General features: G+C 44.2%; 1 protein-coding gene across 1 annotated transcript; it reads left to right on the top strand.

Annotated features, from left to right (window-relative positions):
* Positions 1 to 12,699: 12,699 nt before the first annotated feature.
* neurod2 (neuronal differentiation 2) lies at positions 12,700 to 15,895 on the top strand (the record flags this gene model as incomplete). The annotated part of the gene is given in 4 exon segments (XM_084459793.1): positions 12,700 to 12,741; positions 12,743 to 12,856; positions 12,859 to 12,950; positions 14,797 to 15,895. Coding segments are annotated over 4 exon segments (1,347 nt in total).
* Between the last annotated feature and the right edge of the window lie 422 nt (positions 15,896 to 16,317).

Genomic DNA, 16,317 nt, shown 5'->3' with positions numbered 1-16,317 from the left:
CTATATTTCTGTGACACCTGATGACTACAGTTCAGTTGACCACCTGATAGAATGCATTGCTGATATAAATGCATGGAGGTCACAGAACTTCCATCAGCTAAACCAGGACAAAACAGATGTGCGGATAATTGGTGATAACGTTGAGAGGGAGAGACTATCTGGGCATTTAAAAACACTGACACTGAAAATCAAATGTCAAGTCAGAAACCTAGGTGTCATGTTTGATTCTGATCTTAATTTTTAGGCCCATATTAAGAATGCTACAAGGACATCTTTTTATAACATTGCTAAGGTGAAACCTTTTCTCTCCCAGGCCGACACTGAAAGACTAATGCATGCTTTTATCAGTAGCAGGATTACTGTAATGCTCTCCTATCTGGTCTATCAAAGAAAGCTATTAATCAACTTCAGATGATACAAAATGCTGCAGCATGAATCCTCACTAAGACCAGAAGGAGGCACACATCACACCAGTCTTACAATCGCTACACTGGTTACCAGTCAGTTTTACAATCGATTCTAAGATTATTTTATTAGTTTATAAAGCACTCCATGGTCATGCACCTAAATACATATCAGGCATGCTTTTATGTTATACACCAGGTAGGTCCTTGAGATCCTCTGGCACTGAACTTTGAATGGTTCCTGGAGCCAGGACCAAGAAACATGGGGAGGCAGCAGGGGCGTAGATTCACTTTTATTCCCATGGGGTTTTTTCACCTCAAAGGGGCCCCTAGCCTGTCTGTCAATCAAAAATATGTTTCTAATAATATATTCATTAAAATAGCCTATTGAATTTATCTTAATTTGTTCCAGCTGAAACATATAGCTGTGATATACGGGAGCTATATAAACGTATTTCTGCATAAGAATGATGACCGGGGATAACAAAAGACGTGTTCTTTATTATAAGAGACCAGACTAAACGTGACACAGCACTTCCAGACTAAACATGACACAGCACTTCCAGACTAAACATGACACAGCACTTCCAGACTAAACGTGACACAGCACTTCCAGACTAAACATGACAGCACTTCCAGACTAAACATGACACAGCACTTCCAGACTAAACATGACACAGCACTTCCAGACTAAACATGACACAGCACTTCCAGACTAAACGTGACACAGCACTTCCAGACTAAACGTGACACAGCACTTCCAGACTAAACATGACACAGCACTTCCAGACTAAACATGATACAGCACTTCCAGACTAAACATGACACAGCACTTCCAGACTAAACATGACACAGCACTTCCAGACTAAACATGACAGCACTTCCAGACTAAACATGACAGCACTTCCAGACTAAACATGACAGCACTTCCAGACTAAACATGACACAGCACTTCCAGACTAAACATGACAGCACTTCCAGACTAAACATGACAGCACTTCCAGACTAAACATGACAGCACTTCCAGACTAAACATGACAGCACTTCCAGACTAAACGTGACACAGCACTTCCAGACTAAACATGACAGCACTTCCATCAGTTACGTAGTCACCAGTAGGCCTAGTATGTGCCAGAACTCCACAACAAATAGTACAGCCATACTAATGTAAGACTAATCACTAGGCTCAATAGGCTATACAGTATTTTCACTCAATTCGCTCTGAGGCAACATGTCATGGTAAAGGCTATAAGCCTTCCAGTCAAATGTAGGCTACTCCAAAAAAAAGTTTAACACATGAAAAAAGACAAAGAATATTTAAAAGTAGGCTATTCTTGGAATGTGTAGACTATCTGAACTGTGTTCTTCTTTTCTTCATCCTCGCAAATGTCTCAATTAATTACTTTTACTTACTTTCTATTCTCTTATGCCATATATGACTTGTTCGTGTTTTATTCTCTTATTTGTATCTACTATTTTAACTGTTTTATTTTTTTCTGTTAAGCACTGTGTGCTACATTTGTTTGCATGAACAGTGGTATATAAATAAAGTTGACTTTGACTGACTGAATAACTGAGAGTGAGAATAAGAGAGAGAGAGAATAAGAGATAGAAAGTGAGTGAGAATAAGAGACACATCTAAATGCGCACACACGCACCCACACGTGCGCGCGCACACACACGTACTGTGTTATTATGCTGACTTATTTTCATTGTTATTATACTACAATGTTTTACTGTTAGTTACTGTTACTACGTACTTATTGGTACTTCTTGTTTTTATTTTTTATTTATCTAAAAGGCTTTGGCAACATAAATGTTTGTTAATGTTAGTCTTAAGCGTATGCTAATGTTTGTGTTGTGTCTGGATACATGTTTGTTTTATGTGTCTTAACGTGCGTTTATTATCTCTTTATTGCATTTTAATTGTTGCACGCCCATCTGTGCTCCTGTTTTTAGCGGCGTTAACCCCACGCCCAGGGACAACAGTTGAAAATTAGTTTTAAGCTAATACTGACATATTTATAGTCATGTTTTTAATGTGTGCTGTTGATTAATATGTACTGTCCCTGTACAAATAAAATAGTTAAAAAACAAACACATTTGTCATGCCAATAAAGTGATTTGAACTGAATTGAGAAAGAGAGAGAGAGAGAGAGAGAGAGAGAGAGATAAAGACGATTGAGTGGGGTATCGTACTGTAGCTCTGAGTGCATGATGCTAAGCTGTCGTTGATTTGACAACTACAATAATCGTCCCCATGTGCTCCTGCCGTCTTGTCGTCCTTGACTTTGGCAGAGTGTGGATTCCTACTGGAGGAGCCGGCGGACACGGGCAGAGCGAGGTGATGCCACAAACAAGAGGACAACGAAGTGAGGAGAAATACATCAACAGTCGAATGATTCAAAATGCAATTGTTTAGTAAATGGCAGTTTCAATTTCACTGAAGATTTTGGAATTGATTGTGTCAAGAGATATGACGTCCCCATGTCGAAGGAACTGAGGCCTAACATTATAAGTGAGTAATTCAGTAAAGATTCATCATGATAGTGAAGAATCTAGGGAGAAATGTCTATAACATCTACTGAGTCTTTCTGCTACGTATTTGATTTCATGTGTTTGTTTGTTTTCACGTGGACACTGTAGTCGATAGAGTGAGGGAGACAGCTGATGCTGCTGTGGCCGTTCGGGGTAGTGGGTGTCAAGAGGTCACACTTAGGCCACAGGGGGGACCTCTCCTCTGGGGTATTAATGACACATCTCTATGGGACACTATAAACAGACACAACCCGGACTGACAACCAATGGTGATTAAGACATCATGTTAGGGTGACAGGCGATCTGTATGGTCACTCCTCCACCAATCTAGCTTCACTAGGCCCTAAACGGGCAGGCCTAGGCGTGGGGGGTGGGCCGAGAGAGCACTATTTAACATCTCAACCAAACCTTGAGACTTCGATTTGGAAACGGCAGGCAACTCGGCCGGAGAGATTGGCTGCTCCCAGCAGGCAGACACGCTGATAACACCATGCGGGGGAGGGAAGACTCGGGGCCTCGTCTTCACCCACAGCCGCAGCCAGCAGAGAGCAGGGAGAGAGAGAGACTAGGGAAACATCCCAGAGAAGCAGGGAGAGAGAGAGACCAGGGAAACATCCCAGAGAAGCAGGGAGAGAGAGAGAGACTAGGGAAACATCCCAGAGAAGCAGGGAGAGAGAGAGACTAGGGAAACATCCCAGTGTTCCATGTGATTGTATCTTTGCACAATAAATGTATCATCTGTCGCCGCCTCCAATCCCGTGTTGGGTGATTTCATCAATGACTATCACAACAAGAAGGCTATTAACATCGTGGTTTATAATTAGATGGTTCTGCAACTCTTATCAAGGCTTACAAAAAATTACACAACGCCGAGCAACAGAAGAAGAAGACATCAAAAGCCAACAATAGTGTATGTGCTCAGTTAATGATACAGTGTCTGAGTTAACACACTTATATTCTTTTGCGTTTTCCTGACATGGCCTAAGAGACTTGTCCTTTTTTCATGTGACATACTGCGTATGTTTTACTATGTGCTCTTTGTGTGTTATTGTTGTTTGACTTGTACAGCACTTTGCTCAACTTTGTTGTTTTTAAATGTGCTCTATAAATAAAATGGTATGTTATGGTAACAGTGTGATTTTAGTACCGATTTGAAATACTAGCTTATGTGCCCAGCTGATGTTGTTACAGTCAAGCCAGAAAGTCTGCACACTCCTTTCACCTTCTCCACGTTTTATTATGTTACAGACTTATTCTACAATAGATTAAATATTGAAATGTAAATATATGTACACAAGTGTGCACACCCTTTGATATGACACCCAAAAGTGAGCTGAGGTGCATTTTGTTTCCACTGATACTGCTTGAGATGTTTCTACAACTTAATTGGAGTCCACCTGTGGTCAATTCAGTTGATTGGACATGATTGGGGATTGCCAACACCTGCCTATATAAGGTCCCACAGTTGACAGAGCAAACTCCAAGCCATGGGGTCAAATGAATTATTTGCAGAGGATTGTGTCAAAGCATAGACCTGGAGAATAGTATGGAAACATTTCTACAGATTTACAGGTCCCAAAGAACACAGGGGACACCATCATTCATAAATGGAAGAAGTTTAGAACCACCGAGAGGCCAGGGAGGTGAGCAGGAACAGAGGGTTCTCCAGCGTGTCCTTGTGGAGATGGGAGAACCTTTCAGAAGATCGACCATCCAGGCAGCACTCAACCAATCAGGCCTTTATGGTAGGGTGGCCAGACGAAAGCCACTCCTTACTAAGAGGCACATGACGGCCCACTTGAAGCCCAAAAGGCACCCAGAGGACTGTCAAACCATGAGACCAAATCAAAATCTTATGCAAACCATGCTCTTATATAAAAAGTGAGGGAGGCACCTTGAACATGTTGTTTCAATCAAAATGTAATCGTCTCTCCTCAACCTTCACTGATTTATCATTTTGAAGGGAAACCCATTACCATGGCAACAGTAGCCTTGTTGTACCGATTAAGTTGACCGTGGGAGCAACAGTGTGGATATTATTTTTCTCTAACAGTAACCCTACACACAATGTGTGTGTGTGTGTGTGTGTTTGGGGGGGGCAGAGAGAGAGAGTGCAAAAAAGGGAGACAGAGAATGTAACAAATCCAGCTGTGCTGCTGAGCCACTGAGCGATGGACAGGACTGAGGTCAGCAGGACTCCAGCCTTACCAAGGCTCAGCACAACAGAGGGAGGGAGAGAGGGATGGAGGGGGAGAAAGAGAGAGGGATGGAGGGGGAGAAAGAAGGGAGAGAAAGAGAGAGAGAGAGAGAGAGAGAAAGAGACAGTAATGGAGAGAAGGAGGGAGAGAGAGAAAGAGAGAGGGATGGAGGGGGAGAGAGAAAGAGAGGGAGGGAGGGAGAGAGAGAGAGAGAGAGAGGGATAATATGGACAGGCACATGGTCAGCATGATCATGGAGCTTGTCCGAAACCGCAGCTTCACCCTCACCGGCGAAGCCAGGCTAGGGGGAATATTGACTTTTGATATTGACTTTTTTTTTCAGGAGAGGAATTGAAAGAGAGAAATGTATGAGTGAGACGTGATATTGTTGAGCTGGGATGCGAGGGACTAATCAGCTGTTGATCCAGTGAGACATCGACAAGAGCATCAGAGTTAATACACTTGTAATTGTATGCAAATGAGCGCAGAGCCGAGTGCCTGACCTGCAGCCATGAAACCAACCACCACGTACTGACTCTGGAGCAGGTGTTAAGGTTCAAACCCCGAAGGCATGGGCCAGAGTCCCAGAGCTTGGCACAATCTCACTTGTACACACACACACACACACACACACACACACACACACACAGGTCAGAACACAGGCATAGAGTGTAATCTTGCTCTTTATCTCTCTTTATTGCTCTCTTATTCTCTCTCCATAAAACTCATACATAAACAGATGCCTGATCTTCCACCACAGGGTAGCAGACGTGCGCATGCACACACACACACACACACACACACACACACACACACACACACACACACACACACACCTTTATTAGTGTGGAATGGACACAGGATCTGACAGAGCTGACTCCTTATAAGAGTAGGAGGTTGGCTTGCAGATAAATCACCCAGCTGAAATGCAGATGTGAACAGTTTTTGTTCCGGTGGATTCTATCTAGGGAATACAGCTCTACCACTGCCATCATTGGACTTAACTGGAACACAGGAAAGTTAAAATTAGAACCGGCTGAAACAGACTTGAGGTGTTGGACCCTCATGTATACTTTCCCTTGGGACTTATTATCAACTGTGATTATTGTGTCCTGCATTTCATTCCTAACCGCTATTCTCTCCCATACGGCGTCCTTAACCGACGGCTACGACCTCTCACATCGTGTGAAGGGAAGTGAGCGATAAACAGAGGGGAGGCAACACATTTTTGGAATGGAACACGCCCCATGTAAAATCTATCAGAAAATCTATCAAGAAACAGAACACTGTGTTCATTGTGTAGATGTGTAGGTGTTGTGTAGGTGTGTAGGTGTTGTGTAAGTGTTCATTCGACACGCTTCAATATTTTGATTCACAAAGAGGTTATGCCCCCATAATAGGGCTTTAGCGCCCTCTATCTTTGAAGAGAGGGGATCGTTTTTTTTGTCGTTGGCACAACAGACATTCCATAGGAATGCCGTGTGTGGAATATGACAAGGGAGGAAAAAATACCCATGCCATATTATATAATTGAACATGACCAGTATGCATGCAATATGTCATAGATGCAATATTATTATTATTTACAGATAGACAGACAGATAGACAGGGTTGGGTTATCCTAACTCCAGACAGACAGGCAGACAGACAGACAGATAGATAGATAGATAGATAGATAGATAGATAGATAGATAGACAGACAGACAGACAGACAGACAGACAGACAGATAGATAGATAGATAGATAGATAGATAGATAGACAGACAGACAGACAGATAGACAGGGTTGGGTTATCCTAACTCCAGACAGACAGACAGACAGACAGATAGATAGACACAAAACAAGACTGGCATTAGCAGATCAGCACACAGAGAGGGAAGTGGGACTGGCTAAATGTTGAGATTACCACTGCTCCTGGGTACTGTGATTATCACCACACACAGACACACACACAAGCACACACACACACACACACACACACACACACACACACTCAAGGGAATGAGAAGGAGGTAGAGGCACCACAATAAACAGATGCGATGAATCTGTTGGGAGAAGAAAGAGATCAATGTAAGGACAGGAAAAGACGGAAAGATATCTAGAATAACAGTTTGCTTGATGAGCTGATGGATGTTTATATTACACATTTCATGACATACAGACAGACAGACAGACAGACAGACAGATAGATAGACGGATAGATGGATAGATAGATAGATAGATAGATAGATAGATAGATAGATAGATAGATAGATAGATAGATAGATAGATCCCCAAGGGGAAACTCCTTAAATGGTATGATTTATGGTTGCACTACACAAGTGACTTGCTCAATACAAGTGGCATTACATTTAACATTTTAGTCATTTAACATTCATCCAATGATCCAAAGCGACTTTTCAAGCACGTTTGTCCAGAGTAAGTGAAGTGACTGTACATGCCAGCCATCGTCATTAAAGACTGTACATGCCAGCCATCGTCATTAAGACTGTACATGCCAGTCATCGTCATTAAAGACTGTACATTTTCGGTACATCCCTGTGTCTTCCTTTAGTAGGCTTTCATCCCGGATTGTGTTGTGCTTTGTTGCACTATGTTATCTGTACCACTAGATGGCGATATATATCCTATAATATCATATATTATTTTCCGAGCCAACTCTCAGTGGCATTGATTAACTGGCCCAACAGGAACATCACCTTTTGGGAATGAAATGATACGGATATCAGAGAAGTGCACCAACCTCTAGGATTCATGTAATCCACAGAAAAGCAGAAGCATGTTTGGACACTCAGAGGTCAGGGGGAGGAAGATATTACATTATTCAGAATCTCCTACATTCAGATATTTTGGCCACCAATAATAGGCTACATACATCTCTATTATCGAATGTCAAACCACTGAATATGTACATGCAGTCTAAACTAGTTATAGCTGAACATAGAAACAGCTGCCCCTAATCAATATAACACTATTTTACTGTTTTAAAGGCATGAGTAATATATATATATATATATATATATATAGAGAGAGAGAGAGAGAGAGAGAGAGAGAGAGAGAGAGAGATTGGGAGAGAGAGAGAGAGAGATTGGGAGAGAGAGAGAGATTGGGAGAGAGAGAGAGAGAGAGAGAATGAGACAGAGAGAGAGAAAGAGAGAGACAGAGAGAGACAGAGAGAGAGAGACAGAGAGAGAGAGAGAGAGAGAGAGAGAGAGAGAGAGAGAGAGACAGACAGAGAGAGAGAGAGATTGGGAGAGAGAGAGAGAGAGAGACAGAGAGAGAGAGAGAGAGATTGGGAGAGAGAGAGAGAGAGACAGAGAGAGGGAGAGAGAGAGAGAGAGAGATTGGGAGAGAGAGAGAGATTGGGAGAGAGAGAGAGAGAGAGAGGCAGCAGCATACTTCAAGTTGTGCTGTACATTCAGTGATATTTTGGATCAATGCACTGAGCATATTGACACACACAGGCTTATGGAAGCCCTCCCACTAAACCCTTTATTGTGGGGCAGTTAAAATGAAATTTTCATAACAAATGTGCATTTTATGATATAAGTACCATACTTAGAACAGATGTGTATTTATATCCTATGTAATTTTCCAAATGGCCACCAATATGATACTTCTGGTATGTGTCTGGGGGCATTTAGAGCAAGCCTGACAGGCTGCTGGTCAGTCGCTGGTCATTCTTTGGTTGATATCATCTATTCTTTGGAAATAGATGATATCAGCCTTTTGGCTGGGTCCCCTGGCCGAGGTTGTGTGAAGTTGAGAGACCCAGAGCACTATGACCCTGGGACATCACTGATGATGTGCCCAAGAGCATTGGGACAACATGGAGAATGGGCCATCAAAGATTTGGTCTCTCTGGGCCACACCAGACATTTTTCATCATTGTATTTCTGCCCAAACACAGGTTCGGTCCAGTCAAACAGTAAATCTTACTGACTTAAACCTGAATCTATATTGAGCACTGGCTCGACTAAGGTCTGGGTTGAATGGTAAATGGACTGCACTTATATAGCGCTTTTCCACCTTAGCGGCACTCAAAGCGCTTTACAATGGCCTCTCACTCACCCATTCGCACACATATTCACAGTAGCTGCCATGCAAGGTGCTATCCTGCTCATTGGGAGCAATTTTGGGGTTAGGTGTCTTGCTCAAGGACACTTCGACATGTGGACAGTTGGAGCTGGGATTCGAACCACTGACCCTTCGATCACTGAACAACCCTACCAACTGAGCTACAGCCACCCCTGAATGCAGAGATTTGGTTCGGACTTCAGTGCCTCGGGGCTCCGCCCCCTGAGCATTGAAACACATTTCCCTTCCACTTCATCCGCTGTGTTCACCTTTCCAATTAGTTCCCTGGCCCAACATGAAGCGCCACTGTCACCAACTCATCATCTGCCCAAATAGCCAGTGCCACAAAACATGCACACCGAAAAATGTTACAAACTAATGTATTCTGAATCCCAGAGTACTGACACAGATTTATTACACATAAATGTTATGGTTGTCAACCAGAGACTAGCTGGCAGAGACATTGTGATTGAGTAGACATCTTAGTGATGTCTTGAACAAGGAAGAACGGAAGCTTTGCTGTCACTCCAGAATTTCCCTCTATTTTGGACTGAGAAAAGGGATCAATTATTCAATGGCAGGATCAGACAAGACCAGCAAACTTAGTTTCACGTAAAGTTCACTGTGGACGTCCCCTTTAGAGCACCCGCTACCTCACCACAGGGTGCAAACCAATGGTCATCTATTTATATCTTGTCAGTGATACAGAAAAACATGATAGTCCTAGTATTTGCAACAGGGGCTTCCTGACATTCTCCTGCCAAAGGCATCACAATCAGGTTGGTTCCCTAGTCTGTATCAGGTTGGTTCCCTAGTCTGTATCAGTGTGGTTCCCTAGTCTGTATCAGTGTGGTTCCCCAGTCTGTATCAGGTTGGTTCCCCAGTCTGTATCAGGTTGGTTCCCCAGTCTGTATCAGGTTGGTTCCCTAGTCTGTATCAGGTTGGTTCCCTAGTCTGTATCAGTGTGGTTCCCTAGTCTGTATCAGGTTGGTTCCCTAGTCTGTATCAGGTTGGTTCCCTAGTCTGTATCAGGTTGGTTCCCTAGTCTGTATCAGGTTGGTTCCCTAGTCTGTATCAGTGTGGTTCCCCAGTCTATATCAGGTTGGTTCCCTAGTCTGTATCAGGTTGGTTCCCCAGTCTGTATCAGGTTGGTTCCCTAGTCTGTATCAGGTTGGTTCCCTAGTCTGTATCAGGTTGGTTCCCCAGTCTGTATCAGGTTGGTTCCCCAGTCTGTATCAGGTTGGTTCCCCAGTCTGTATCAGTGTGGTTCCCCAGTCTGTATCAGGTTGGTTCCCTAGTCTGTATCAGGTTGGTTCCCCAGTCTGTACCAGTGTGCTTTCCAAGTCTGTAGACCTGGTTCTCCCCCAGCCTGTAGACCTGGTTCTCCCCCAGTCTGTAGACCTGGTTCTCCCCCACCCTGTAGACCTGGTTCTCCCCCAGTCTGTAGACCTGGTTCTCCCCCAGTCTGTAGACCTGGTTCTCCCCCAGTCTGTAGACCTGGTTCTCCCCCACCCTGTAGACCTGGTTCTCCCCCAGTCTGTAGACCTGGTTCTCCCCCAGTCTGTAGACCTGGTTCTCCCCCACCCTGTAGACCTGGTTCTCCCCCAGTCTGTAGACCTGGTTCTCCCCCAGTCTGTAGACCTGGTTCTCCCCCAGTCTGTAGACCTGGTTCTCCCCCAGTCTGTAGACCTGGTTCTCCCCCAGTCTGTAGACCTGGTTCTCCCCCAGTCTGTAGACCTGGCTGGATCTATCGTAGGCCTGAGCCATTTCCATGGCTCTTGGGGCTACAGTGCTCCTGCCATTTGGACTACACATGACACATGACACATGACACATGACACATGACACATGACACATGACGCTCAGATTCGGAGCACTGAGCAGCCCCAGATAGCGCTCAACTCTTAGCCAGATCTGGCCCAGTTGAAGGCAGAGTGAGCTAGGCCTGGTCTGATGGGGCGGCAAGTAGATTTGATCCAGGGCATGAGATTTTTCTACAGTACAACTCTGGACTGCAGGTAAAGGTGGTGTATGGGCCAGATTTGGGCTGTTCAAGTACTGCTGACTGGTCATCATGAGATATCCTCCTCTAAAGCTCTTTGGCTGGAACAAGAACCTGACCAAAACAAAAGGACTGTTTATCCAAGCCTCACTGAACAATGGTACCCGAGTTATTAACTTGTAATAGACAAACCAACAATGAATGTAGGTGGATGGGAGATAAGATACAAACATTGATTGTAACCATTGTAATTAAGTTTGAATGTAATTTTGAGTCATAAATTGCCCAAATAAGGATATTGTGTCGAAAAGTGTTGCAGACTGTTGGCTCTTTGAATGATGTCCTCGGAGAAATAATTTATTAAAGTATTAAGATGAGCCCAGTTAAGATTTTCAATGTTGTCATGACGATTGTCTTAAAGTTGTGGTGAACTCTTTCAGAGTTTTATGAACGTGTATGCAGTGTATCATCAATCATAACCCGAACCATATAGGTGTCACACTGGTGGTCATTTAGAAAAATCGCAAGAGGCTTCAATCTCACAAGGGCCTTAAAAGTTAAAAGTGTTCCCTTATATAGTGGATTATCAGTGTTATTCATACCAAACGTGTCACACTGGTAGACATATTAGAAAATGGCGCAGAGGGACATAACCTGTGAGGGCCCCATATCGAAACCTTTTCATTACAAATGAATGCACCTCTGTTCCAAATTACATTACATGTTTTTGTCGCTAAATTCATGATTGTTCTACCTGTCCGCCCCTCTGACACGACCAGGGTTAAATTCTAGCATCAAGGGAAACAAATTGATCTTACGTTTTAATCAACAGACGATTATGTCAACGAGCGTGGTCGTCAATTCTGTGCGTTCCGTGTAAACCTAATAAACTCGATTTTTCACGGTCTCTCTTATTTTGTCCCCATGCATCTCTGGTTGTCTTCTCTGGACTGTTGTGTCTGTGCCACCTTTGGCACCTCCCCTGAACATCCCTCCCACCGCCCAACCTGGCATCCCTCCCCATGGGCGCTCATAGCCGCTGTCAGGATAGTTATCAGTTCAATTGACTCCTTTAGGCAATTGCACCTCGGTCTTTGTAAGGGTTGATCTGATTATTAGATCTCTATATCATTAAAGCGACCGCCAGATTCTCTTGGTACAAATCCCATAGCCTATGCTATTTATAAACGTGTGGGCCTATAACAAAACAAATGGTGGATGGTGGGGGAGGGTTATTGTGCTCCAAGATTAGTAAATGTATCCTTTTTAAAGAGACTTCCAATAAAGACATCTCTCTATTTTTCTACCCCCGTTTTTTTGTTGTTATTCTCTTTCTCCTTCCATTTTCATCTCTGCCTAGCTCTTTTCCTGGCTGTGCGAGCGAGTGCGCAGTGACAGATGGCGAGTCCCTCTTCCCCCGGGATGGCATGTCAATCACCCGCTCTCATGTGACGGCTCTTGCCAATGACGTGCCAGCCATATGGCCTGGCATCATAGCTGGTATGTAACCCACCCCAGTCTCTAGTTATGATGCCACACTGTCTCCGCGCGTTTGGGGTAGGGATAGCAGCACACACACGCACACACACGCACACACGCACGCACACACACACACACACAGACAAGCAGACAGTAGTTACTACAGGAGTGTCCGTGGAGGGGTGTGGACTGGACACCCAGAGATGGTGTAAACAAACGCGCTTTCTCCCGCTATCGAGCTCCACAACGGAGGTAAGAACATTTATATTCATAACAGCGAATTTTCTTAATTTAAACAGAGATCTGCACACGTGTGAACGAAATTGGTGCCCAAAGAGGCTATTGATTATTTCTATCGGCGTCGACTGCAGCATAATTTGAGACGGGCTACTTATTTTCATTTGTCTGCGATGAGGTTTTTCCCTCCGCTCTTTCATCTCCTATCTGGTGTGGTATCTATCTGGTGTGGTATCTATCTGGTGTGGTATCTATCTGGTGTGGTATCTATCTAACCAGAGACACCCTCTAATCCTGCTCCTTTATCAAGCTATCATGTAATGCGCACACATGATCCTATACCGTGACAATGCCAATCTTTTGAGACAATAAGATACTTTTCGATGGACCTTCACTGAGAGATTCAGTTTCATTATGAGATTATTTTCATTATTCAATTCATATCAGTGGTTTAACGAAGGAGCGGTTTCATTCCCTAGAGAGGGTTAATTGACTTATATCTTAGAAGTCCCCAACGAGTATTTCACTGTGTATAGATGGGCTTTCTGTCACACTTTGTTTTGACAAAATCCTAAAATCAAAATACAATGTGTTTTGTGTGTGTGTGTGTGTGTGTGTGTGAGAGAGAGAGAGAGAAGTGTGTGTGTGGGGGGAGGGGGGGGGGGGCACTATGGGGGAGGAATTCTCTACAGAGTTACAAGGGCTAATTGACAAGGTATTGGTTTGCGTTAATTACATTGTGCTTATACAATTAAGAGAAATATAAATCCAGGCACGTACACGTGCACACCTGAGCTTAGAATAAAAGCTCATATTTTGAGAACGATTATTTTAAATAACCAAAGCCATTGACCTTGCTATACATAATATTGATGCATGTGCCTTATAATATCCTTGCTCAGAATGGATCTTAAGTATAAATTGACTGACTTTGGCAAGTTTTGTATAGCCTAGGCTAATTATAGGCCATAATCCTTATTAATTAATCATGAAAATCCATATCAACCATTTCGATCAGTATAGATCTGTAAAAAAGCACATAATGATCTTTCAGTTAAGATGCCCCTTTCCAAATGCTCGTTTCAGACGTATATCACATTTACAAACTCTGATGAAACCTCCGAATATTTTTTAGCGGCTTATAAGAAAGGGGACAGAACACAATATAAAGGCAGGCCTTTTTTATGAAATGATTATTTTCATGCAGACTATGTATGCAGAATTGGATCTGGCTGTGCTGGAATGCCGCCAGAATAGTGTGTGGGAAGAGGAAGGGGGGTTGAGCGGGGCTGTCCGCCGCACAATGCGTCCCCTGGGACCTCATGATAGGACAGACCCACGGAAACCTGCTGCGGGAGGGCACGCCAAGGCACGGGGACCGGGAGCAGGGGATGGGGACCGTCTGGCGCTAGTCCCCCAAGAAATATTGGCCATTCAATTACAATCTTAGGCTTTATGGCTATATCATTTCTAAACAAATATGCAAGGCCTAGCCTATACAGCATAAAATAAGTGGCCTATTTATTTGTGTAGGTCTATGTCAATAATCATTTTTAGTCAAAAAATAAATAAAATAAAATAATAATAATAATAATATCCTAATAATGACAATGATATAAATAATACTAATACTACAAATACTAATAGTAGCCTATAATCCGTTTAATATCAATTAGGGGCCTATAATAGCCTAAACCCAACGTTCTTTCAGTTGTGGTCGTCTCTTAGAGCTGATGACCTTCTCATCTGTCAGCCAGACAGAAAAAAATGTCTAATATTTACAAAGAACATATGGCAAGACCATGCACTGAACCTGCTTACTGTGAGCCCAATTATAATCTGTTTATTCTCTTTCTTCCAGTGACACCATGTTGACGCGGCTCTTCAGCGAGGTTCTACCGGATGTCCAAAAGCTCGCGGGATGGGTGGACGACAGCGAGAGCGAGGACTCCAAGACCAAGGAGGACGAGGAACACTGTCACCTTGGAGACGACGACGACCTGGATGACGGAGACGCGCCAGAGGGCAGCAGCAGGCCACCGTCCGAGATGGGAGGCGACGACGATCTGGACGACGACGATCTGGACGACGAGGAGTGCGGAGACGAGACGGAGGGAGACAACAAGCCCAAAAAGCGCGGCCCGAAGAAGCGCAAGATGACGCCGGCCCGGGCGGAGCGCTCCAAGGTGCGACGTCACAAGGCCAACGCACGCGAGCGCACGCGCATGCACGATCTCAACTCTGCCCTGGACAATCTGCGCAAAGTGGTGCCCTGCTATTCCAAAACCCAAAAGCTCTCCAAGATAGAGACACTGAGACTCGCTAAGAATTACATTTGGGCCCTTGGAGAGATTTTGCGCAATGGGAAACGGCCGGATGTAGTATCGTACGTGCAGACACTGTGCAAAGGCCTGTCCCAACCCACAACGAACCTAGTGGCAGGTTGTCTGCAGCTCAACACTCGGAACTTCTTGACAGAGCAGTGCCCTGATGGGGCCCGGTTTCATGTCCCCAACTCTCCTTTCTCCGTCCATCCATATTCCTATCCGTGTCCTCGTCTGTCTAGTCCTCAGTATCAGCCTGGTTCCAGCGCACACAATTTGCGGAATCATTCCTACGGCGCGGGTTCCTATGACGCAGTTTACCCAGGGGGAGCGTCTCCGGACTACAACAGTCCTGACTATGAGGGCCATCACAGCCCACCCGTGTGTGTGAACGGCAATTTCTCAGTGAGACAACAGGAGTCGGTGTCGCCCGACGCGGAGAGGAACTATCACTATGCTATGCACTATTCCGGGCTGTCCGGTGCGCGTCCCCCCGCCGCGCACGGCGCGTTTGGTCCCTCAGGATCGCGCAGCGGGGGCGCGCACTCAGAGAACATTCCGCCGTTTCATGACGTGCACTTACACCATGACAGGGCGCCCGCATATGAGGAACTGAACGCCTTTTTCCACAACTGAACCCCCAACTCCTTTAACAATCCCCAACGAAGCCCATAACTGACAATCCTAATGTATCATTACCCAATTTGACCGGGAGTTGGTGAGAGGATACAAGACAGGACGAACCCTGTATCCTCACTGCTGGTCCTCTGTTTTACTGATGTCATCCCAGAATAGCCTAATCATTATGTACATTTTATCAAGGTGTGTCATAATTAAATATTCCCAATCAAATGTCCACCTGTATGCAGAATATCAGTGCAATCGAATTAAATGCTGTATAGGCCTACATGAACGAAACATGTTATGAAACAACAACAAAATAAAACAATATTTTATAATTGTCTGAAATGCGCTGATTGACCATCTCTTCTTCACTTTGAAAGAGTAACAATTAAGGAGCAAATAAGGCCTTCTAGGCTACACTTTTGTACACATGG

Source organism: Borostomias antarcticus (assembly GCF_949987555.1).
Source record: "Borostomias antarcticus genome assembly, chromosome: 29".
Lineage (NCBI taxonomy): Eukaryota > Metazoa > Chordata > Actinopteri > Stomiiformes > Stomiidae > Borostomias > Borostomias antarcticus.
This window is presented reverse-complemented; position numbering and strand designations above follow the sequence as displayed.